This window comes from Corvus brachyrhynchos, unplaced genomic scaffold (assembly GCF_000691975.1).
Source record: "Corvus brachyrhynchos isolate BGI_N302 unplaced genomic scaffold, ASM69197v1 scaffold34, whole genome shotgun sequence".
In the NCBI taxonomy this organism is placed as follows: domain Eukaryota; kingdom Metazoa; phylum Chordata; class Aves; order Passeriformes; family Corvidae; genus Corvus; species Corvus brachyrhynchos.
In genome coordinates, this window is record NW_008238126.1 from 5,119,235 (window position 1) to 5,143,352 (window position 24,118).

At 37.8% G+C, this 24,118-nt stretch overlaps 1 protein-coding gene across 4 annotated transcripts in view; it reads right to left on the reverse strand.

Annotated features, from left to right (window-relative positions):
* Positions 1-16,014, reverse strand: part of ZCCHC11 (zinc finger CCHC-type containing 11) — a 36,446-nt gene extending 20,432 nt beyond the window's left edge. For 2 of the 4 annotated variants that reach the window (XM_017733472.1, XM_017733471.1), the window contains exons 1-11: positions 15,341-15,902; positions 13,502-13,665; positions 9,918-10,034; positions 7,647-7,824; positions 5,407-5,495; positions 4,407-4,458; positions 3,760-3,829; positions 2,711-2,837; positions 2,150-2,269; positions 1,544-1,765; positions 1,217-1,391 (exon numbers count right to left, since the gene is read on the reverse strand). In XM_017733472.1, coding sequence (XP_017588961.1) covers positions 1,217-1,391; positions 1,544-1,765; positions 2,150-2,269; positions 2,711-2,837; positions 3,760-3,829; positions 4,407-4,458; positions 5,407-5,495; positions 7,647-7,824; positions 9,918-10,034; positions 13,502-13,665; positions 15,341-15,902 — 1,876 coding nt within the window. Of the gene's footprint in view, positions 1-1,216; positions 1,392-1,543; positions 1,766-2,149; positions 2,270-2,710; positions 2,838-3,759; positions 3,830-4,406; positions 4,459-5,406; positions 5,496-7,646; positions 7,825-9,917; positions 10,035-13,501; positions 13,666-15,340 lie in introns of all 4 variants that reach the window. The other 2 variants (XM_017733470.1, XM_008633040.2) reach the window with 2 other exon arrangements.
* Between the last annotated feature and the right edge of the window lie 8,104 nt (positions 16,015-24,118).

Consider the following 24,118-nt stretch of genomic DNA (forward strand, 5'->3'; position numbering starts at 1 on the left):
TAGAGAATGTAAGACCCACAAGTTTTTTCAGAATTTTTCCATACAAAACATACCCCCATACAGCCATGAATGGCTGACTATCATAAACCATTCTAAATTCTGTTACTCAAAAAGAAAACCATGGGTATATTGCATCATTATATTATGGTCAATTTCTAAACTAGAAATTAAAATAAACATACAAAGGCAAAATAAATAGAGGCCTGCCAGAACCTTTTTTCCTCCACTGAAGAAGGATTTTAATTTCCCTTCAGAAATTCATTTGTCTAAGAGTAACATTAAGGATGTAAGGATTGTATGAACCAATCTCACCAGGATCCATTCTTAGTCCTTCCTAACGATTTCTAGACCAAACATGTTTTCCAAGCAAAAAGAGCTCCTGCATAGTTGCTATAAGTTTGCCTGGAAGACAGTACCAAACTGAGATTCTGTTACTTCATAATATCAGCTACAAAACTTAACATTGAAAAAAAAAAAGGCAAAAATGAAAAGTAGAAAAACATAGAGCAAACAACACAAATAGCCCAACAATAGCAGATGTCAGAACCAGAATGCAATCTGGTTTTTTGAAATTATTTCTCGTTTCTTCCTCAATGATTTGTCCTGCCATCTTACAACCCACATGTTGAATAAATACCTCCCTACTTTTTCTGAACTCTAGCTAAAAGTGATCGAAGAAAAGAATTGGGAGAGGAAATTAAAGTCACAGGAGTGATCTCAAGACCCACTACTCAACCTGTGCCTCAAGTATTCATTGCTTGTTTTTCTGTTTTACTTTTCCTTCTCACTCTTCTTGTACCTTATTGACTCATCCTTCAATGTACCTCTGTACCTCATTCTCTGTCTGTATGATTCTCTTTGTCCTCTCCATCGCCTCAAGTGTTACAGATAAGCCACTTCAGCAACATCTCTAGAAAGTGTTCAAAAGTCATTATTCATGCTTTTATAAAATATCACCTTACATGGTTTCTTAGCCTTCCTCAAATACCCAATTTCTCTATTCTTAAGGCCAATTCAGAATGCCATACATTGCTCTGTAACTCAGTGACTTTCCCTGCTTTTTAGACAGAGAAAACTTGTCTTTAAAGAGATTAAATAGCTGACAAAATATATATTTAAAAAACTTATTGTCCAGATTCTTGTAACAGATTTGTAAGTTAAGCAAATAAAGATGCTAATGCAGGATGACTACAGAACTGGGAAGGGATCAGCCTACCTTCAATGGCTATTCGCCTCTTCGGCCAGTTTTTATTCTCTCTGGTTAAGAGCTCTTGTACCCGTATGCTGATGACATATTCCTCCAAAGCAAATTCCAGTGTGTAAAACTTCAAAAGTTCCAACCACAGTTGCCCCAGTGAAACTTGGTGAGGGGTTTTGAATGCCAAGAGAGACTGAAAAACACGGACAAGAATGCTCAACTGCAATAAGAAATGAATATTCCTCCATTTTTTGTCCTGGTTCCATCCAGCATCAATGTTTAAAAATAAAAAAATTGGGGTGAGAGATAGTGAATGGTTCTCAATGAAACAAAGCCATGACTTACAATCCCATGTTTCTCTTTTGCATTGCTTTGGTTGTCCACTTCTGAGCTTGTTGCCTTCTTGCCACCACCTTTTTGTTGCTCAACTTTAGCTTTGCTTTCTGCTCCAACGGAGTTTTTTGCTGCACCATTTGTGGGTGGTTTGTACTCCCACCGTACAAATTCTTCATCTTCCACCCCCTTCAGCTGGTGGTCATCTGGCCTCTTCGAATCAAAGCCTTCAATCTAACAACAATTAAAGTGGCTCTGAAACAAGACTGTATGTAATACACACAACCACAAATTTTCAGCAAATGTGACACTTACTACTGTGGTATTCATACTCCTCAAGATTAACAGATGTCAGAGACAGACACTCAGAGAAATAAAGAAGAAAATAATTGTCTTTTCTCCAAAACACAGATGAAACAACTATACAGCCTACTACAAGCACCTTTTAAAAAAGTCTTCAGAATCACCAAGCATCATCTGTGTGAGGATTAACTACTAATGCATTTTATTTATCATTTTCTTCGGCAATCAAATTTTGCATTTTTATGAGGTGGCAGAACACAGAAATAATGCCAACAATTTTGAACAATAAGGTTACTGTATTACCAAAGCACTTACCCAATTGCCCAAATAGGATGGTAAAATACGTGGTTTTCTTTGTTGAAGAAAAAATATCACCATTAAGGCAAAGGAATATGAGGGAATCCCACCTTCAGCCTGACAGTCAATGTGACAGAGCTGTAAGAGAAGAAAAAATCACTTTTCTGATGTAACACCAGAATTTTAGTTTACAATCTATTATAAAAGGACAAGTACTAAAGAAATGTGAGAAACATTACAAGAGTGGAACAGAAAATGCTGTATCTCAGAAACTGCAGTGAGCATGCCACGCCACATACAGACAAAATACAAACTGTAGCAATTCATACAGTGCCTTAAGGAATACTATCTTACCATATATTATTCTTTTCAGTTTCACCACATTTTGTGATTGTGGAACATATTTATGCTTCTGTCTAGAATTTCAGTCAACTCCAAAATGTGGAGTGGCATCTCATGTATGGAGGTGGGGTGAAGTAGTGGCATGAAATCTTTTCTACAAACATATTCATGATATATCATACACTACATTATACACAGTGCTTAAAAAGAAGTATTGGGGATAATTAAATAACTTACTCTAGCCCAGTAGCGGAAAGCCAAAACCAAGGGAATCAGGACAGGCTCCAGTTTACCAAGTGCAGCCAGCAGGTCAGTCGTAAGGCAAGCCACATCATTCCTAGCACTTACTTTACATGTCAAACCACTGCAATCACAAAGGCAGAACAGATAAAGAATTATCACTTTGTGATACAGATGATGCTTGGGGCAGGAGCAAGGTGGGGCATCACACCCACCATAATAAAAACATCCATCGGTGTCTCCCTATGTAAGAACCTGCATTTTTTAAACAAAAGCTACAGAATATCATTACATCTTCTTTACTATTAAATCATTAGTTGCATTTAGAACTTACAGCAGTTCATTATAGCCAAAAATACAAAACAGAGTTAAGAATTTGCTCTAAGTTCTGCCATTAATTTTGTTATCTTACACAATTCAATTGCCAAGTATACCATCTACATTCCAAACACTTAAACAAATAAGTAAGTTAATTAATACTCCAGACCTGCTGCATATTAAGAGTCAGTAAACCCACAGAACAGCTTGTCAAAAAACTTTCCTTTAGCTTCTCAGAATAATTTTTTCTATTCTGTTACAAACACAGGAAAAGACAAGCCCATTCTTGCATTTACTTCCCCAGAGTTTCAGTCCATATCTCTGGCCAGTCAAGCAATCATGTTCCATTTTGGAGGTTGCTACTTCTTAGGAATTTACTGAATCTGTCAGATGATGTGTCCTTTCTGGCAATGTGTACCTTATAAAATGTTTTTAAACCCTTGGCTTAAACTGCTGGCAAAAAATTTAAATAACTGAAAACTACTCCACTTTTCCCCCAGTTAACTAAAAGAACTTTTTCAGACTCCAACAACCAGTGAGTTCTGTATAGCACACACACAAAAAAAAATCAGCTTTCTTTCTAGATTATATTTCTGTGTAAGAGCCGTTTCCTTTTAATACAAATGTTAGCTGAGTATTACAGTAATACTTCTTGTCAGGAGTGTAGGCAGGCAGCTGCAATGGACAAGCATAGTAGCTCATTAAAAATCTTTTTCAGTCACACATACCTTTTAACATCTTTGCAAAAGACAACAGGAACTTTGGCATGGAAATCTGACTCCACATCTGAGTAGACAGCTAAGCAACGAGGAAAAAAAAAACACATTCTGTTTCAAAGTTTTTTACAGTTTTCCCAATTCTGTCTTTAAAATTATTGTATTTATACCATGATTTTTCAGAACAACTCAAATTAAGTGCTGCATAGTCAACCAGTATCAATATTTTCTGGTTAATTTTGATGCTCACCACCAGTATTAGACAGCCAGGCTGTGCTCCTGACAGAACATCGAGGTAACAAGTTTTAGGAGTCTTGGAATAGCTCTCACTCATGTCAATATGCAAGTAGAAAGCAGCTTTTGAGTCTACTGCTTAGAATTCCCCCTACAGAAAGGTTAAACATTTTTGCCAGAAGTTGGGGCAGTAGTGTCAGATGCCAGAGCAATCTGGACTAATGAGGCTGCCATTCTATTGCTGCAGCTTCTCATCCCTCATTCACACAAGCACTGGTGTTCATAAAAATCACATTCATAAAAACAGCTTAGATATCTTGGTTGAAAACTAATCCATTTTTCCAAGTTTACAGAAAAATTGAGCATAAAAACAACTAAGCAGCAGATAGAATGTTAAATAGAAATAAGATGCAACTAAAACTCACCACTGTTCTTCAAGATCTCAAGCACCTGGATCAGAACATCTGGTTGACTCATCTACAATGACAGAATTAGAGCACGTTACATTATTGAGACTAATATTTTATTTTACATTTCATTTAAAACTACTTGGGCTGCACAACTAGTAACTCTGTGTCCTTCAAAAAAGTGAAATCACATGTCAGTATTAATGAAAAAGTTAACTGTACCTGTCTACACCAAGAAAACAGGTATCAGTGAACCTAACAGGCAGCTTTCTTTTAGCCTACAGCTTTTTTAGCCAACATTTCTGTTCTAGTTCCACATTAACAGACTCCATAAGGGTAAATAAAAACACTTGCCATATATTCAACTATTTAATGCCAACGTATACTACTAGAAATGGAGAGCAATAAAGAATGTAATGTCAGGACTTTCCCAAGGGTTTTAAAGGTTATCACTTTAAAACATGTGCAAGTGCAACAGCTGTCTATCAAGAATGTGCTACTAATATCACACACTAAACATGAACCAACTTCATTATCTAAAGGTAAATTATAATGCTCTGCAAGAATTTCATACCATAAACTATAAATTGGGATATGATATCACCTTGAAAGTGACTAAACCATAAAAGGAAAAAATGTCACTTTCAGCCCCAACTTTAAAAGGAGGGGAGTCAACACCTTCAAGCGTTTCGAGTCTGAATCATGAACACATGGAAGCACACTTACCCAGAGCCAATTATTTTCATATTGCTTCAGTGCTTACTCAAAAACAATTTAGAAAAATCTAGCATAAAATTGTCCAAACGAAACAAAAAAAATTACCCAAGAATTAAAGTTACTTAAAGAGCAATGAAAACTTCCTCCATAGCACAGCTGACATCAAATCAAAGATTAGATACTTTGTGCTATTCTAACACCACGTGCCCCAAGGGAAGATGAAGTCAATGGAATAGAAATAAATGTGGATGGCCTTGATTTAAAAAACAGTCTTAGTTAATACAAGATAATATCTACACACCTTAGGGGGGAATTTGATATCAATGTTAACATCGCTGGTCTTAAAAGCAAATCTAGTTAAACAGGAGCCATACATCCTCAGGGAACAGTCTGGAGAAAGAGAAACATAATTATTTAACAGCTAGTAAATAAATTTTTCTTTAGTGGATGACACATACCTCGCTTTAGATACTGCACCTCACAAGTGGCACTCTCAGATTAATGAACATTGAACCCCTTTCTCATTCCTGTGAAGGGTAGGCATTTCCATAGCATAGCATCAAAGGAAAACAAATAATTCAAATACTGTAACCACCAAATGCCTGACATTTTCCAAGCCGTTTTGAAGATTTTTGCAGTGCAGCTTTAGTTCTGTTTGTTTTTAATATAAAATTAAACATGAAGTAACAATAACTGTCACCATCTCAGTTTAGGATTTTATATAACAGCTTTTGTTAACTACAGCTTGATTTTACTGCAGCACTTAGCCAATTATAAAATTCTTTGTTGCCTCACAGACTTTTGTATGAGGCACCAATCTGTTGATTTCATCAGCAAGTTCCAACACACAGTTCATTACAAAACACGCACATAAAACATAACTTCAATACAATCCAAGGCATGGAGTTCAGTGTTCGTTCAGCATTTTAGTTAATAGTTATCTGCAAAGGTGCAGAACTGATCTAAACTAACTAGGAAGCACCTACTCAGCAATAATGAGAAATGCCATTCCATTCCATAATTTATCCCAATTCATGATATAATTTTTGCAGATGAAAACCTTCCTGTAATAGATATTAGGGTCTCCCACATATAAATCAGCTGAAAAATGAGAGTGTTCTCAATTCTTCCCAAAACCACCACCCTGCTCAAGCAGGGTCACCTAATGCGGATTGCTCAGACTGTGTCCAGCTGGGTTTTCACAATCAACAAGGATGGAGAGTCCACAATCTCCCCAGGCAACCTGTGCCAGTGTTCAACCAGCCTCACAGCAAAGAGGGTTTTTCTTGTGTATCTTCCTTTATGTGTGTTCTGACCAAACTCATTCCATCAGAAATCAACAAAATTACTCTCAAAAGAGAAAACAGGTCTTACACATACATTGCTTCAAGCCTATTTTCACTGCTTAGAAACCATCTTTCTCAGAATGAAAGTCTGTATGGCTAATAATTTGCAATTTCTTCCAATGGCTTACATAGTAGTACGAATTTTTGCATAGTTCTAATGTGAGCTCAAGAGAAAATCATACCAGAAGATCAGATGTTTTCTACACAGTGCATTAATTAAATTTTTCCTAATTTACAACTCAGGAAAACACATTCACTAAAACATAGCTGCCTTTGAAAAGGAGAATAACAAACTGTCATTTACTATTACAGATTCCCCTTCCACTACTCCTACACCTCCACAGCAGCTCATCAGTCCAAACAAGTAAGCCAGACAAGTAACAATAATTTCCCTGAGTATTTACGTAAAAATGTTATGTGAAAAAGCTTTGTCTTATGCTTCCCACTATCAGTGGAAAACTCACTAGAGTGCCAGAACAGAAGTTTGCACTAGGAACCACTTATTATAGAGCAAACAGATTAGCAAACCTCCACCCTACAAACCCCTGTTCTTTTCAGCACCTAATGCTTAAGCATATATTTCATAGAGCACCTAAAACTAAAGCTGATCATCATGCAGATAACAAAATCTTTCTTACTGCTGTATTTTTATAGTGCAAAGGGAAAAAAAAAGGTATTTCTTAATCAAAAGGACAGATAGAACAATACCCATTTCAAGATAGATTAAATTAAAAATTTGAAATCTTTTTTTGGCAATGAGATTAATACTTTCTTCTGTTCGGATGCACTGAACACCAAACCACTGTTAGCACAAAGTCAACATCACTGCAGCTCCAAAAATCTGATTTCAAACTCCCAGTGTACTAACTATAGGAGATGAGGGGAAATCAGTGCAAAGAAGCAAATGCCAAATATCCTTCTTGTTATATTATCCCACCACTTTAAAGAGGATCAATAAACACATCAGAAAGAAGGACAAATAACCACAATCATGTTTTCCTCTTTTTGTACATTTGTTAATTCTTTTAAAATCAACTGCCAGCCTGCATTAAAAAGTCTGTATATATTAATATTTTATAATATTAAGATAATTTAACCCCAAATGCACTCATTCATCATTAATGAAGGTATCAAAAATAGATGTAAAAATAATGAAAAATTTTCACCTAAAGCAAATGGAGAATACTATGAATACCTGGTAAGGGCTGTTGAATAATTTTCTCCATCTCGTTTACAATTTCTTGCCGAATTCTGAAGTCCTCATCTGAGATGCCTTGTTCATTTGCTGCCTCAATGAGTGTGAAACTCAGAGCAGCCAACTGTGCAGATGAGGGTGGTGGGAGCGCTCGCAGCTCATTTTCTTCTTGCTTTTCCTGAATAATTGGTGGATGATATAAGTAAAAACCAGTATTTTAAGAGAAAAAGCTTGTCTCTTACTGCTGTATGACATTGGAACACATTGTTTGCTGTTTGTGTTATTCTATTTACATGGTGTCCTGACCAAACACTTCCAAAGGCAGGAACTCTGCCTGGCTTAACTGGCAAATACACTAGTGTGGCTCTCAGGAATAACAGCAGATGCTCAGTGTTTAAAACAGAGAATGCTGTTTCACAGCTGGCAAATGGGGAGGAAATCTTCTGTATTCCATTCCTGAACCACAGTTTCTGACAGTTCTGAAGCAGAATTCATCCAAGAAAATAAAAAGCTGTAATTGTTCCTACATAATGAAAGTAACTGAGCTGGAAAAGTCACATGGATTTTTTTCAGAATGGATTGTACTTGAAGGAAAGATATCAGAGGCAGAAAAAGTATTCCTAGCTCCAAGGGAATTTTATAAGTTGAGTCCCATTACTGCTTAAACAGCTGGTGCCAGAAAGTACTGGATTTAGTGCACCCAATCCAACAGCAAGAACATGTCAGATGCATCAAGTCATTTGGGACTCAAGTCATTTGGGACTAAGTACAACAACCCCTTGTTTCATGAATTCATCAACTACATGAAAGATATGACTGAAATAAATAATAACCATAAAATATTTACGCACTAAGAAAACACAGTACAGAATGAAAATGTTTGTCTAGTTAGTTCTAGGCTGCATCTCTCAACTCTTCTGTTCTTATCTGAACAAATTTAGTGTAAGAAAGAATAGGAGCATTTTTAAAGGGCTATGGGATTTTTTTATGTCACTGCTTTAAGATTTTTCGTGAGTCGGGAAGCCAAAGATGCCGCTAAGATTATTTGATTGTCATGTATCTCTTAGAGCTGTAAATAGGAGCATCTCATGAAGTAACATTTAGAGAGTTACGTAGGTATCACCATATTGTTGCACACAATATAAAGCTATCTGGGGTAAGTGTTAAAAAGGGAAACTGCTCCCTGTCCTCCAGAATTCCATTCAGTGCTAAAAAAATCTCATTGCTCAATTCTCATCTTCATGCCCAGATGAAAAGCATGGTAAGAAAGTGTTTATAGATCAATCATAGGGCTGGCTCATTTTTTTAAGCATGATGCAATTTAGGAAACAGTAAGAGAACCAGAATCCTTTATAAATATCACTGACCATAATGTAAAAACGTTACTTTCTGAGATTTAATGGATTTACGGCATTTGGAGTCTTCCAGGTGATGACTTGCACATATTTTAGAATTAGAGCATTAATGAAAAACAGAAGTATGGCAAGAAATACATGAAAACATGAGAAAGTAATTTGACTGAATTTTGGGGAATGTTTATAGAAAGAGTAATTTTAACCATCTAAATCACAAAATCCAACATACTGGAGAATCTGTAGCTCTTCATCAGCATTTACAAAAATGGGCTGGCAAGAAAATCTGTGCACCTTTTACAGGATTTCTTGCATGTAACAGTTCTTTAGAGCAAACCATAGCAGCGTGGTATCTGGTAAGGGAACTGGTTTTCTCTTTGTAAGCCTTAGAACTGTATCTCATATTAAACCCATTAATAAACCCAGGGTGATGATGAGTGAACTGAATCCTTCCCTCCTATAACTCTTCTAAACTTCACATGGCAGATAAATTAAAAAAAACCAAAAAAAACCCCAAAAAAACAATATCCCCAACCCCACCTCCAGTGCCTGGAGGTCTTGCTACCAACAACATTATTTTCAGAAAATAGAAAAACTAAATATATTTATATACATTTCTCACCTAAGTTACTTTGCATTCTGTTACTAAAAGTATGATGAAGTGCTCACTACTCAGAGACACTAGTTCAGAAGCAATGACCAAAAATGTCTGGACAAATAAATCATCAAGCCCTTCCTCTCAAACAGAAAATCGAAATTTGTGGATCTCTGCTCAGCAAACAAACTTTCACCTAAATGAACATGACCAAAGAAAACAAACCACGTAACAAAAAAAAAAAAATTGTTTTAATAAAGTAAAAAAACTAAAAAACAGAGAAGGAAAAGAAAGAAAAAAATAGCCATAATTTTGTTAACTTACCATTATATTTTTCTTATGACGTTTTTCCTTAATGTGTTTGTGAGCTCCCTGGATATTTTCAATGTGGACTAAGCAGAGCTTGCATAGATACTGACAGTTGGTGTATTCTGGGGAGCGCTGAGGAAAAATGGCCATAGATTAAAACAAATGTTCCCACCAGTGGTGCCTGAAAAGCTCAATTCTTTGATTAATAAACTGTATTTAACTATTACATAACACTTTTAATGTCAAGGTGCTTTGTAATCATTAAGCAATCTTCAAAAAACAAGCAGAAATGGATTTCTACCTGTATGACTAGAGGGGAGAGCGAGGGAAGGAAGTGAGATGACTTGAATATTACATTTCTCAGTAAATTTAGTGAGGTAAGATTATGGCTGAAGAGTTTATGCTTCTTAAGGCTGACCTAAAGGCGAGTAAGCCATTCCCTTGTCAGGGAAGCTTTTAATAACTGGATAAATCTCAGCCCACCTTTCTCTGATGAGGAAATGACACCAACTCAGCCACGTCCAGCTCTGCTGTTGTGTCACACAGGGTGTCTGGCCTCGCCCCAGCGTGCTGAGCAAGGGCTGCAGCTCTGCCCTGTTGAAAAGGGTGTGGCTGGGCAGCCTGGGAAAACAGGGCACTTCCTAATCACTGTGCTCTGGCCAAGGTGGGATCCTCTGACAAGGACTGATGCTATCCCACTTTGATGAATACTCTCGGATGCTCAGAATTGGACAAATATGCAGAGCAAGCACCTTTTTGTACAGACAGGCTGGGAGAGACGGAGTAAACAAATGGAGAGTGGCCACCTGGGAGATCCCACGTCTGCAAGAAGCAGCCAAGCCTCCAGAGATGATGGGGAAGAAGGGAAATCATTTTTCCCAGGGTTCAAGAGAGAGTACCATGGAGTTTATTCAGTCAGGAAATCATTAAGATCTACTGGACTAAAAGACAGAAAGGACCAACTCTGCAAAGAGCAGGGGTTGTTCCCAAATACTCCACTTTATCTGTCTCATCCTGCAACTGTATTTTCTTGTTCCAACAGATCACAGCTACAGAGATTGGGAACGTTGTGATAAGCTCACTGCAGAGATAAAAGGGTTCCAAAAAACCACTTTAGCTTTTCTCCAGACTTGTTAGCATTTTTCCAGTAACTTTTCAGTTATAACTGGGAGAGAAAAAAAACTACTTTAACGTTTTCATCCTAATTCTAATACATCTATATTTACTAAAACCAAAAAGTACACTGAAAACCCCAGATGTTTAAACAGTGACACAACAATGAATGATCACCATTTTAAGACATTAAGGTAGACCACAGATCAGTTAAACAAATTTGACTTACCATATGGAGACCTAAACCACTGTTAAAATTTGGGCAAGTTATTCCACTTACTGAGTTTGATCTTTTGCTTTTGGAAAAAACCGAGTCTGATACTCTCCTACTCCAGAGTAAATGTCAATTTAAAATACTGTTTTAATTACCAAATTCATTACACTTTAATTACTAATTCTCTTTGTCCCTATTTTCTCTAAGACAGGTACCTAGTAAGATGAAATAAAACATCCATTTGGAAAACGACTTACAGACAGTTACACCTGGCTACCTGGGATGAGTCAAGTATTTGATGTCTGATGACTGAAGTAGATAAAAAATATTTTACCACTCTTTTATAAAAAAATTAGTATCAGCAATAGAAATATTTTGGAAAAAATTTTGCATTTCTTTACAATATTGATCTGCAGTATTATGTCAATAGATGTTGCCAGGAAGGCTGAATCATGTAATAAGTTTTATTTTGCCTTTATTGTGAAGACTTTTTAAATCATCTAATTATGTTTAACTCCAACGAAAAGGGCAAAAGCTCAAAATAGGAAGACAAAAAGTTACAGACTACTACTTGGGTAAGTCAGATGCATCCAAATAAGCCAGGTCTCGTGAAATTTGTCCTTGGATATTGAAAGAGCTAATCTATAAAAGAGCCAGTTGTATTTTAAAGAGCTCACAGAGAATGGGAAGGTTCCAGATCATTAGGAGAGAGAAACTTAAGAACATCTTTAAAGGGCTAAATAAGGCGAGCCAAGGTTTTAGAGACCAGTCAGAACTAGCATTCAGAAAAATACTGTAATAAATTATTAATAAGCACATAGGGAAAAAACAGGTCCTAAGTGACAACCTGATCTGCTACAAACAAATTGCACTAACCCAGTCTTAGGGTTGCTGTTTTAAAGATAAGTCATAGCTCTTGAAGAAGCAGCAGCAGACGCTGTATTTGAATTTTACGAAGTTTTTGCCACTTGTCATAGTATCAGTCTCAAAAGGAGACCATGAACACCATCTAAATAAAGAAAAATAAGGTGGGAGCAAAACTGCTGAGAGAACTGTCCTCAGAGCACTCATACCTAAAAGCATGTGCCAAGTATTCTTCAGCAGGGGTCCTTGTGGGGTCAGAAATATCCACACTTTTGTTGAAGAGTTAGGAAATGCAACAGAAGGTGCGCTGACTATAAATGTAAAATATATTAACTTGGAAGAGGATACAGAAGATGTAAAATGACAAAAATTCAGTGATCATAAACAGAGAAATGGACTAAATAAGCTCCAATCAAATAATACCACAGCAAAGTATCATTCCTCCTTAGGTATTACCAACTGCAAAACATATAGGGCTGAGAACACCTGATGGAGCAATTCTTAAGGAAAGGCTATAGGGATCATTGCTGGACCAACTATACACCAACATCCTACTGCTGCTAAAAAAGCAGAGATCCTAAACAAAAATGCCATATTTCAGATAGATGAAGTCAGCTTTCCTCTTCATATGTAAGACTTCAGCTGAAATTGCATCTCCAATTTTGAACACCAGTTACATGATGGGTGTCTAGAGAAAAGCAACAAGAACAAACCAGGAACTAAAATCCCCCAAGAACAATTAACAAAGAGAGCCTAAAGACGGTTTGACTGCAGGAATGGGAATGATTTTCCCATATGCAGAATGGTGTGAAAAAGAACTAATAAACTTTTGGTTATTTTCCTAGGACAGCATATGAGGGATTAAAATGCTAAAAGAGACACTTGCATTAGACAGTAACAAAAACTTCTGGGTTACCTACACTGACATCAACATTTGTTTCACTAGAGATAATATTAAGAACAATTTAGGTGAACATTTTTAAGCAGTTATCTTCAATATAGGGACTGGGACTGGTGCGAGGTAATATACTAAAGAAAGCTCAATATTCTTTTCAATCCTGCATTCTGAGTTTCCAGGGAACCAGACTTAAATCTTAAAAGATAAAATCTTCTTTAAGTGCTGGAACTGTAACCCTTCAGATCTAGAAAATTAAAAAATACTGCTCTGCAAAGGCTACATGTGCCACAAAAGGAACACTAAGTTTCTAATCCATATCATCTGCCACTATGAACAACTAGTCAACTAACTACTGGAGACAATATCTTAGATCAGAAAGTGACTCATTATTAAGAAGAAAGAAACAGAAGCAGCAGGCTGTAGTAGAAACACCACCCAACCAGAAATATGGTGATGGTAATGAAAGAGGACACATATTTTCTTTTTTATCTGATAAATAACCCAACCTACTTTTTCAAGTCGGGAGATATAATCTCTTTCCAGACGTTCTTCAGCTTGTTTCAATCCTAGTTGCTGTTCAACTGTCAGATTAGATTCATCAATAACACCAGTGTTTTCTAAATAATCCGCTTCCAATGTATGTTCTTTTGTCGATTCAGAATTCTTTATTTTACCTAAAGCAAGAAACAGTTACTTCCTTCAGAGTAATTCAAGGAGAGGAAAAGTGAGAATTAGAGTACAGAGCAGTTAAGAGCCAGACACAAATTAGAACTACATTCCAGTTTTTTGTCCAAGACTGGCCAAGATCACCTTAAACATTAAAATCGTTCCTGTAATTAACCAGTATTTTAAGAAGACTTCAGAGACTAGTCTGCTACTCAGAGTGCTATCAAAAAGACAAAAAAAAAGGGAAGATTAATTTTGTGTTTCAGTCAAATTAACAGTCTCTTAAACTCTTCAAGACAAGAAAGGATTTTGTCATGCAGAACAGAGTAAACAAGATCCTGATGCCCTACTGTAACAGAAACAATAAATATTAGGCATAAAATTATTGTACACAACACATTTTGTTAAGGAACTAAATCAGAGAACTGCCTCAAAGACATTCACCCAAATGACCCTACAGAGCCAGTCACCAGGCAATGGCAGCCCTCAGCCTGGAAGCTGCTGGAGTCACACCTGAACGCTCTGTGACACCTCTTGCCCACAGGCAGCAGTCACTGAGCTCTGCAACGCTGCTGCTCCCAAACACAGCCCAGTGCCACAGGGCCAGTTCCTCCAGATGCCTATGGATTGGTCACAGGCCACTCATCTGTACAAACATCCACAGTAAATGATTCCAGTTGCTTTTACACAAGCAAAAATGAGAGTTATTTGTGCTTTGTTTTTTCTTTTCCTTATTCTTTTCTTTCAAAGGAGATCTGTGCCCCCCGACTTGCAAGGAATCAAAGCTGAGTAAGTTTTCAAGTCCTGGTTTTTCAGTGACAGATGGTCCCCACAGTACATAATGGTGGTCTACAAAGAGCTGACTGATCACAGGATGCTGCCACTTGAACTTGTTTTTCCTGTTAAACACTATTAAGACGGCTAAAAAAATACACACGTTATTATTTTCCTTGTATTTCCATACAAGCAACTGCTATAGCTGTGGGAAATACTTCAAACACAAGGTCTACACTGGCTGGCATCCTAAAACAGAATTTTTATTAAAGAAAAAAATGCGTTCTAAAGAAGTGTGATAAATCCTGAGCTATGGGATTAACCTGGTGAGACAAAGCTTGATCAATATATTTAATTTTGACATTGAAAAATATGTGTAAGAATTGCACACTCATAAGGGTAATCACTGGTGGATGATACGTATTCCAGAGCTCCCTAAATCAAAAAGCCACCTGCCAAAGCCTATTCTAAACATTTTAGTAACAAAAAGAGCACAACAGTCACAGAAAAAAAGTAAATATTTCCCCTCTACCTATAATAAGAACTTTTTTTGCCCATCTTGCCCTGCTCCTTCTGAAAAGCAGTAATAACTGGCATTTCCCTAAGTGGCAATGATATTAGGAAGGGTTCCCCCTTCATAAGACACTACAGTCACAAAATTGCCTAAAACCCACACACACTAAGTAGCTTACAAAGATGTTCAGGTCTTAGGCATAAGAAAAAAGGACAGCTATTATCATAATCTCTTGTTCTCTGAGCAATATGCTTGTATTAACATTATGTTCTCTCTAAATGCAACCAGCAACTTAGTACATGTGAAAAAAATAACACGAACAGAAACATTTCAAAGCCCATTTCAGCAATTGCATCAGAAGAAAATGGAATAAGGCAGTCTTAACTAATACTCACTGAAGTCATCAGGCTTATGTTCCATTTTTCTTTGAGCTGCAGCAGTCTTACCAGGATCACCAGCCTGATCAACACTAGTCTTCAAAGTATGAATTCCCACTGGATTTTCCAGCACCAGTTTCCCTTTCTGAGTAGCTGTTAAGCTTTCCATACTGACCCCATTCCCTGAAACATGGGAGCCTGGAGCGTTTTCTCCCACTGGTTGGGCTTTTGACTGTTTCAGATTTTCCATCGCTGATGATACACTAGAAAATTTTTTTGCTTTTCCATGACTTCGATCCTGAACGTTTGATCCCATATCTTTAGTTCCAGGAATACAACTATTTACTTTGCATGGTTTATTTTCTCCTTGTTTTTCAGAACAAACATCATTTTGTTTACTTTTTTTGCTGCTATTCCCACTTGGAGAACTTCTCCCAACATCCTTCACAGATTTGTCATTTCTATTATGTTTATAATTTTGATTAATTGTAACTTTGACTGTTTTGCCTTCCTCACAGACAAGACGGACAGACTTCCTTGGGTCATGATTTCCATTCTTTGAGCTCTTGGCCTCTTCCATTATAGTGAAGACCTGCTTCTCCTGTCTCAAGACCACTTGAAGTGCAATTCTTCAGCAATCTGCAGTTGATTTTAAATCCTCTGTGCAGGCAAGGATCGTAGCTGATTGTCTACTGAAGAAATAATGATAAGACATTTTTAAAATGAAGGAAAAAGATTAAATCTCTATGTAGACAGCACATTAAATAAACTTCTCTAAAGGAACGCGTAAATACAAATTATTATAGGAAGCATATTCCCTCCACAGGCGTAAGTGCATTTTCATAACACATTCCAGTATTAAAGTAAAACTCATGAAAATCTTGATCATCTTGATTTGTATTTAAAAGAGGAGGGATATGAAGAGACAAAAAAATGGCAGAACATGCTAAAAACCACCCAGTGATAAACCTGCCAACAGCTTGCTTTTTTCATTCCTTCCTATTTCTGGCTTTCTGAACAAAAACGAGAACCAAGATGTCTGCAACTACACTGGGAAAAAAAAAAAGAAAAAAATTAACACATCTAAAAAATACCACTCAATAAACACACAGCTCAAATTAGCCACTAGAGAAAACTAATTCAGTTTCCAGCAAGCAAGCTCGATTTTATTAACTGATTTTAAAAAGCATTTAGAAATACAGCTCAAAGTATTAATAATAAACCTGACAGATCACCTGCACCTCCTAGTCTCAAATAAATTAGCTGCCAGCAATTAAGTTAGATTTTGCTTAGCAAAAAAACCCCCACAAATAGTAAATATTTTGTTTAGCTGCAGATTAACTTCCCTAATCTAAATCTCAGCCCTTTAGGTGGTATACAATTGCCTGAGCTTTATGTTGGAGACAACTCAAAAGTTGTGTTTCCAGTGGGAGGAGGTTAAGCACAAGTCGGTCTGTTTGTAAGGAATTACTCTTATTAATATAGAAAATGAAGGCAAGAATCTGCAACAAGAACTTGGATTCTTTTTCTAATAACAACACTTAGAGAGCAATTGAAAACTATGAGAATGAAGCATTAGACATAGAGGAACATTAATTTTGTGAAACTATAGCAAAATATAGTGCAGAGTTTCTCTATTTCCTGTCCAGCTGCATACTTGGTAGGTAAATGCATGACCCATGGAAATTTCTGTGTTTTAGAGAACCCATCACTTATCATTTAGTGAAGAAAAGAAAAAATAGAAAAGTCTATGAATTACAGCTATTAAAAGTATCACGGCATACTTTGGTACTTTAAAAACAAGAACCAGAATGAAGGATCAGATTAAACTGTCTGCTTAAAACAAACAAACAAATCTTCCTGAATACTATCAGTATAAAGTACAGTAATTTTTTTTTTTCAGGCTATATAATACAGTTACTGTCTCTCTCACTTTCAAGACACAAATCAGAAAATACTTCAGGACACAAAGCATGTACTAAAAATGGTTATCTTAAGTCTCTATTGATATAATTGAAAATACGTATCTTTCAAAAGTGAAAAATCAAAGAAACAAACAAAACCCACAAGAATTTTCCTGAAGATGCTGTTAGCATCACATTCTTTAGTAAAATATAAAACCTGAAGAAGTAAAAAAATCTGCATTCCTAAATTTGTTCCAATGGCTAAGTATTTTATCTCACAAATACATTCAGTTAATATTGCAACTATTTTCTATTAAACACTGATTGCACCTGATTCTTACTTCTAGATCAAAAATCACAAAGATTAAATAATATTTGCCTTTGGATTGTAGCCAGTCTTTCCCATATCAATTCTAATCAAAAAGCAGAAGGAACTCCTGCCCACCTGTACCAGCACTGCTGAAGCCTCAGGGTAGTAAGCAGAGCCTAGGATCCCCCCAGGCTGACTAAATTTAAGTTACTCCAGTCCTGGAGCACCAGTATAAAGCCCTGCTCTAGAGACCGGTGAGCTGTTACAGCTCTGTACAAACGTCACTGTCTTTAAACTCTGCGGTGGGTTTGGTTTTTAATTTTATGTAACCAGAAGAGAAATGGAAGTAGGATTTTTCAAATTCTAAAGTAATCATGCTTTACTTGTTCGACCTGAAGAGGAGAGAAAAACTTCCCAAACCAACAACAACAAAAAAAAACCCCACCAAAACACAAAGACACACATCAATTCCACCTTCACTTCTGACACCACTTTCCCCTTTAGCTCCGGCCGGGAGCACACCGAGGCCAGCTCCAGGTTCAGTGGGAAGCAGCACGGGGCAGCTCCAGCTCCAGCCGGAGCAACACCACCCTTCCCCAAGCCGTGCTCACTCCCAGCGCCGGGACTGCTCCCTCCCTTGGGCAGCTCTGCCGGCAACCAAACCGGAAAACCAATCCAGCTTAACATAAAGCTGGCACCAGGCAGGAGGAGGAGGAGGAGCACGCCTGGTAATAACAAACAACTCGTAGGGTGGGGACAACTCCTGTTGGCACCACTTCCAGATTAAAGCTACCATGAAACTCCGGCATTGGAGGAAAAGTGGGGCTGCATTTTGCCCTGCTTTTTGTACGTGTCAAGTTGTTAGCGTTGTATTTTGAAAGTAAGTGTAAAAAAATCTGCAAAAATTATTCCATAAAATACATAATTATATATTCAAAGAGAATATATAATCTTTAGTCAAATGTACAAAAGTGATGGGAAATAGCAACTAAGGAAACTGCTAGTAAAAACCAGAACAGCTAATAAATTGATTAAGTACTGTGATGTTACATATCAAGAGAGTGAATATAATCAAATGTAAGTAGATAATGTTAAAAACCACAGATATAGTCTTTATTCCTAAGAAATAGGAATAAAGGGAGGTCCTGACATTTCATAAGACAAGAATATTCTGTACCCCAGAAAAAAGAAAACAGTTCCACAATGAAATGCAGAATCTGAAACGCAAGTGCAATAATAATGTTGTTGAACTTTGGGATTTCTTTTTCTTTCCTTTTGTTCTCTAATACTGATACAATTTAGCAAACAAAAAATAATTTAAACTGCCACACCATATTCAATAGTAACCAAATTACCATTTCACAAAGAACTGTAAAGTAAACCAACTAATAAAACTTAGTATGAGAAACAAAAAGAGACCTCTCCTAAACTCAGGAAAGACACAAAAAGATCCTCCTCTGTCAGATATCAGGCATCTACGTATGACAGAGGGAGAAAGGGAAATGGGGAGAGGGAAAGAAGTGCCTCTGAAAAAAAATAACATGGTTGGAAACAAAACACTGGAGTGGAGTGAATCAGTGCTGAGGTGGCATCTTTCTAGAAACCTGGATGGCACGTCTTATTCACAAGTTCAGGCTCATACCAAATTGCCAGACCTGGAATCAAAGAAGAATTTTCTCCCAGCCAGGCTGGCAACAAAACCAGAGCTTTTTGCCTGCATCTGCAAAGTAGGGGATGATTAACCTCTCGAAACCATTTCAGCGTATTTCATTTATTCAATATCCCGGTGTTACAAGGGACTCAGTTTCCCCTCCTGAATAGTGCCAGTTGCTCCTCTGAAACCTAGCTCAGCTCTTGGCACTTTTTAGAAAAATAATCTGGCTGAATACAACAGCTTGAGGTCAGACAAGATACCATCTGACTTTAAACTCCAGAGAATTATTAAATCTATACATACCTACAGCAACCAAATTAAAAATGTTTAAAATCAGCTTTGATTAGAATTCATTTTAGGCTCACGAAATGAAGAAACAAGAATGTTTCACTTTCATTTCTGCCAGTTTCTTTTGTTTCCTCTACCTTGCAGACTAGCATTAGAAAATTCTGCATTTGAATTGCAAAGAATCAGAGTAAGGCTTACTTCCAAACCGGGGGAAAAAGAAAACCACCAAAAAACTTTCAAGAAGATATTTCTACCCATTTGCCCTTCCACTTCTTCCTCTCAAGTTGTTCCACTGTATTCAACTCCCCCAAAGACATACATTTTGGGTCAGACTTTGAACAGGGCCTCTTCAAAGTTGAAGGCCAAGTTAAACTGTGAGGTCTTGCATTCTGAGTTGCTCTTTTGCAAAGGTTTTTTTTTAATCATTTAATTAGCAGCAGAACTGACTCTACCTGGTTTCCTACACATCCATTTTGTGCTCCTCTGTCACTCTCTATCACAGCCCCTTGGGCAAGCAGGGCAGACGTGCTGGGGCTGGAGGAACATACACCCTGTCTGGTTTGTAGCTACTCCCTACAAGGAAATGGAACTTCCTCCTGCTTCCCTCTCAGCAGAGACCTCTCCTCTGCTGAGGCATAATTGTTCCAGAAAACAGACAGAAACTCAATGATCCTTTGATATGTTCTAAAATGTGGTCCCAACTGGCTGAAATGTCCAAAAGTAAGGACTGGAGTGTAGAAGGACAACTAATGGGAAAGAGAACAGGCTTGTAAGTTTTGTTTCCCTGGGGAGTACTAGATAAAATATAAACACAGAAAGTACTACAAACGTAAGTGTTATCACCCTCTTTCTATAAAGCATTCCCTCCTTTGAGATAGGGAGACCTGTATTTTATCCAAGACCTGCTTTTATCTCTCCCATTAGGATTGTCCTTAAGCTCAAATCTCCCAGCCAGCCTTCCAACAGCAAGTGGGGTGATTAACCTCAGTGCCCCCCTTGCCTCATTACCAATATAGCCCAGCTGAACTTCCTCAACAAAAATAAAAGGAAATTCTGCAAACAAAGGTTACAGCCACAGTCAGGAACAATAGGAAAGGTTGTCTTCTGCACTCTGCTCAGACTGCAGCACAGGTGATGTCTACAGACACCCCTAATGTGCTCAGGAGGGGGTCTTTTCTGACTGTAAACAGCCTTAGGCCCAGTTTTCTGTCTGAAAGCTTCTACAAATCATTCAAGACTCTCCCATGTTCTCTGTCAATAGTTTTAAAAAAATGTCACACGTTTACATTTGGTTTATGATGAACTAGATATAACAGTACAAACTACTACCCATGCTTGATGTTTTTCCAAAGTACTTAAAATTAAAACTATCAGAGATTACTGGCCACTAAAGTGCCTCAGGCTCCATCAGCACTAAACCCATCGGTATTCTTAGTAACAAACGTAAGTGCTACATAGTGTTTCAGAACTCCCTCTTACTACAGGCTATAGAATTTATCCTAGTAAGTGTAATACCACCAAAATCTACCCAGAAGAAGTCAGCACAGCGCACGTAAACTTTAACACACAAATCAAGGGTACAACAAAACAGGCACTCTGGGCTCAGTGAAGACAGAAAGTTCTGATATTGTATTTACAATGTGGAAGATTGAAAACTTCTAAGGAGTGATCATTAGATAAATAACTGTGTGTATATATATATATATATGTAAAAATATATAACACTGTAACAGGATGATATCCAATTTACAAAAGTACTTCTGAATAGATGAAGTAACAGGGAAGGCTTTGGCTGATACAAAACTTAGTAACATACATAGGTGCAAATATCTTACTATTAAATTATGAAGTGAGCAAAATATGCTGGATGGGAGATCCATAAAGGATATGCTTGTTACAGATTACTCTGCATTGACTCACTGTTTTTTCTATGGCACAGTATGACTCACTGAGAAGGTGAGAAAAACGAACGTCACCCAACACCAAGAACTACCACTTTCTGACCCTACTGCTGCTGCGTCCCGTGACAAGCTCGGGAAAGCCATCCTCTCTCAGTCACACCATCTGTGTTACAACAGTTTCCCCTACTTCTCTATTTCATACGGGCTCTTAATGCTTTCATACATTTTGGTTCTGATCCTATCTTTTACTGCAATAGTCCTTTACACCTCAGAATTGACTGCAGCAAACCCTGAAGCCAGAAGAGGGGCAGCACCTGCCCCAAATCTCCCCATATGCTGTACCGTTCATGCTGGGAGCAGAGCAGATACAAGGGAGCTCTAACCTCAAAAACAAACACACACAACATCAGCACAAGCACCCGTGAGGAGACTGGGAAAACACAGTACAGCACTGCACTGGTTTAGAGCCTTTCAGAGGCTTCCAGAGGCCTCAACTGATAACAAAACTGGTTTAAATGTGGCCACACACTGCAACTCAATTTATTCACCTTAATCTTAACCTCCACTTATGCTCAGTGCTTGTGCTAAATGAAAATACAGCAGTATGTATGGTGGCAGAGAAGCTTATCTGGATCTTGTATTTAAGCAACAGTGAGCCTTTCTTCCAAACTGGAATCCTTGAGGAAGGGATTGTCTTTGAACTACTTCATACCAGCTGCAAACCAGTTCACAAACCACAGAGAAAGCAAGCAGATCTTCTACCAGTATTCCTTATGCCTATTCACCAGCATCCAGCACTTTCACTACTGAAAGAAACATGCTGAAAACCACGACTTCAGGAAAGCTGTCAAGAACACAGCCACACTCAGTGGACTGAGTCACAGTAGTTTGTAACACAAAACTGATTCCAGACTCCTGTGTGAAGCTTTGCTGACACCAAATACTAAAATCTGAAAGTTACTTCTTGCTGGCAATAGTATTTCATGCATCAACAGAAAAGAAAATAAAATCTAAGAACATCTGATAAACTGGGTTTTTTCCAAGAATTTGTTGAAACCTTAGAACCAAATTTACAAACCAAGGATACAGTATGAGTACACATGCATGTGTGTATGCATTTCTGTAAAAATTTAAAAAAAGAGTAAAAATGAAATTAATGTGCATTGTTACAAAATTCAGGTCGTCTTTTGTACTTCTAAGTTAAACAATTCATCAAGCAATACACAAAATAGTCTTAATGTGCCAAAAGCACCAGAAATGTTGACTTTTACTGGATTGCTTCCATTGTGCAAATTAGTCCACTAAGCAAATTGCAGGATCCTTATTTCTATGAATTCTCAGTTCAAGTCAATACCAGTATTGCATTATTTCACTAAGATAGTGACAAAAATAAAGTCAGTTTAGTAGAAATGCTTTGTAAAGTTTAAAAATCCAGGATTACAACTAGAACACAGAATGTATTCTCAGACAGTCAAACTGCCTTATGGTATCAACATAAATACAACAATCCAAATCCATTACTCTGACAAGCAGATCCACAAGACAGTTAAGAGCAGCTCCTCAGGAATATCTTCCTTTAAGTAAGACATCTCCTGCTCCCCTTTCTTTCTCCCCATAGCAGCAATTCCCTTCAGTGGAAGGACCCAATAAACGCCCTGCACAGTGCAGATGTCCCGTGGCATCCCGCAGTTTCTTTACCACTGCAAGCTGAGGTATGAGACGAAAGTCCCAGCTGTCTTCTGTGCAGGAACAGAACACAGGAGGAACTTTCTGATCCCTCTGTGTCTATCTTCTGGGAACATATCCCAATATATGTTCTGGGAAAAGGTAATTTTATCACAAAATTAATTTTATGAAGGTTTTCACTAAAGTCAAGTAGAAAAATGATTAAAAAAAGCTCATTGCAAAATTGGTATTTGTAAAAGAGACCTCTTACTCCTAATATAGCATCTTCTGCCAGGTACTGTAATTAAGTCATAGTTCCATGGCTGGCTTACTTTTCTTGTCACAGAAATAATTATGTCATAACTATCTGGGGTCAGACTATCCAAAAAGCACCTACTGAAACTGGGAGCACAAGTCAAAACTATAAACAACACGTATCCTCTATTTTCAAGCAAATGCAATCACTCCTGAATCCAGGGCACGGTGCTCAGGAAGCCAAGTGACGTGGAGGTGGCATGGATATAAAAAAAAATTATTAGATCCATACTTAGATACAACTATCTTTTTAATGTACTAATCTCTACCTTAGCCTAAATCCGATTATATTGTTTCTCTGTGTGTTACGAGCTCATCGTCCTTTGATATACCCAGAAACAACCTTAAAAGCCAGGAGGCCTCAGGTAATATGACACATTCAGCCAACTGGCAAATTGCAACATATTGCAAAAGCAGCAAAGTCGTTCAGCTGTATTTGTATACAAAATAAGCCAACAAAAGAGCACAACCACGTCGACGAAGGGATGCCTGGGTGTCACTCGAGGCAGATCGTAATCCACGGAAAGGAGAACCTCTCACGGCGGAGCGGGCACGGCTCTCGAGGGCAGCCCCGCACACGGGGCATTTCCCCGCGGGCTCCGCCGACTGCGGTGGTCTCTCCCCCCGCAATATTTAATTTCACAGGGCGTGCGAACAACAAACCGCACGCACCAGCTCCGGCCCGGATGCGCCCTCGGGGGCGGCCCCGGCCCCCGCTGACCTTGGGGCGGCCCCCGCGCCGCGGACCCCCGGCGCTTC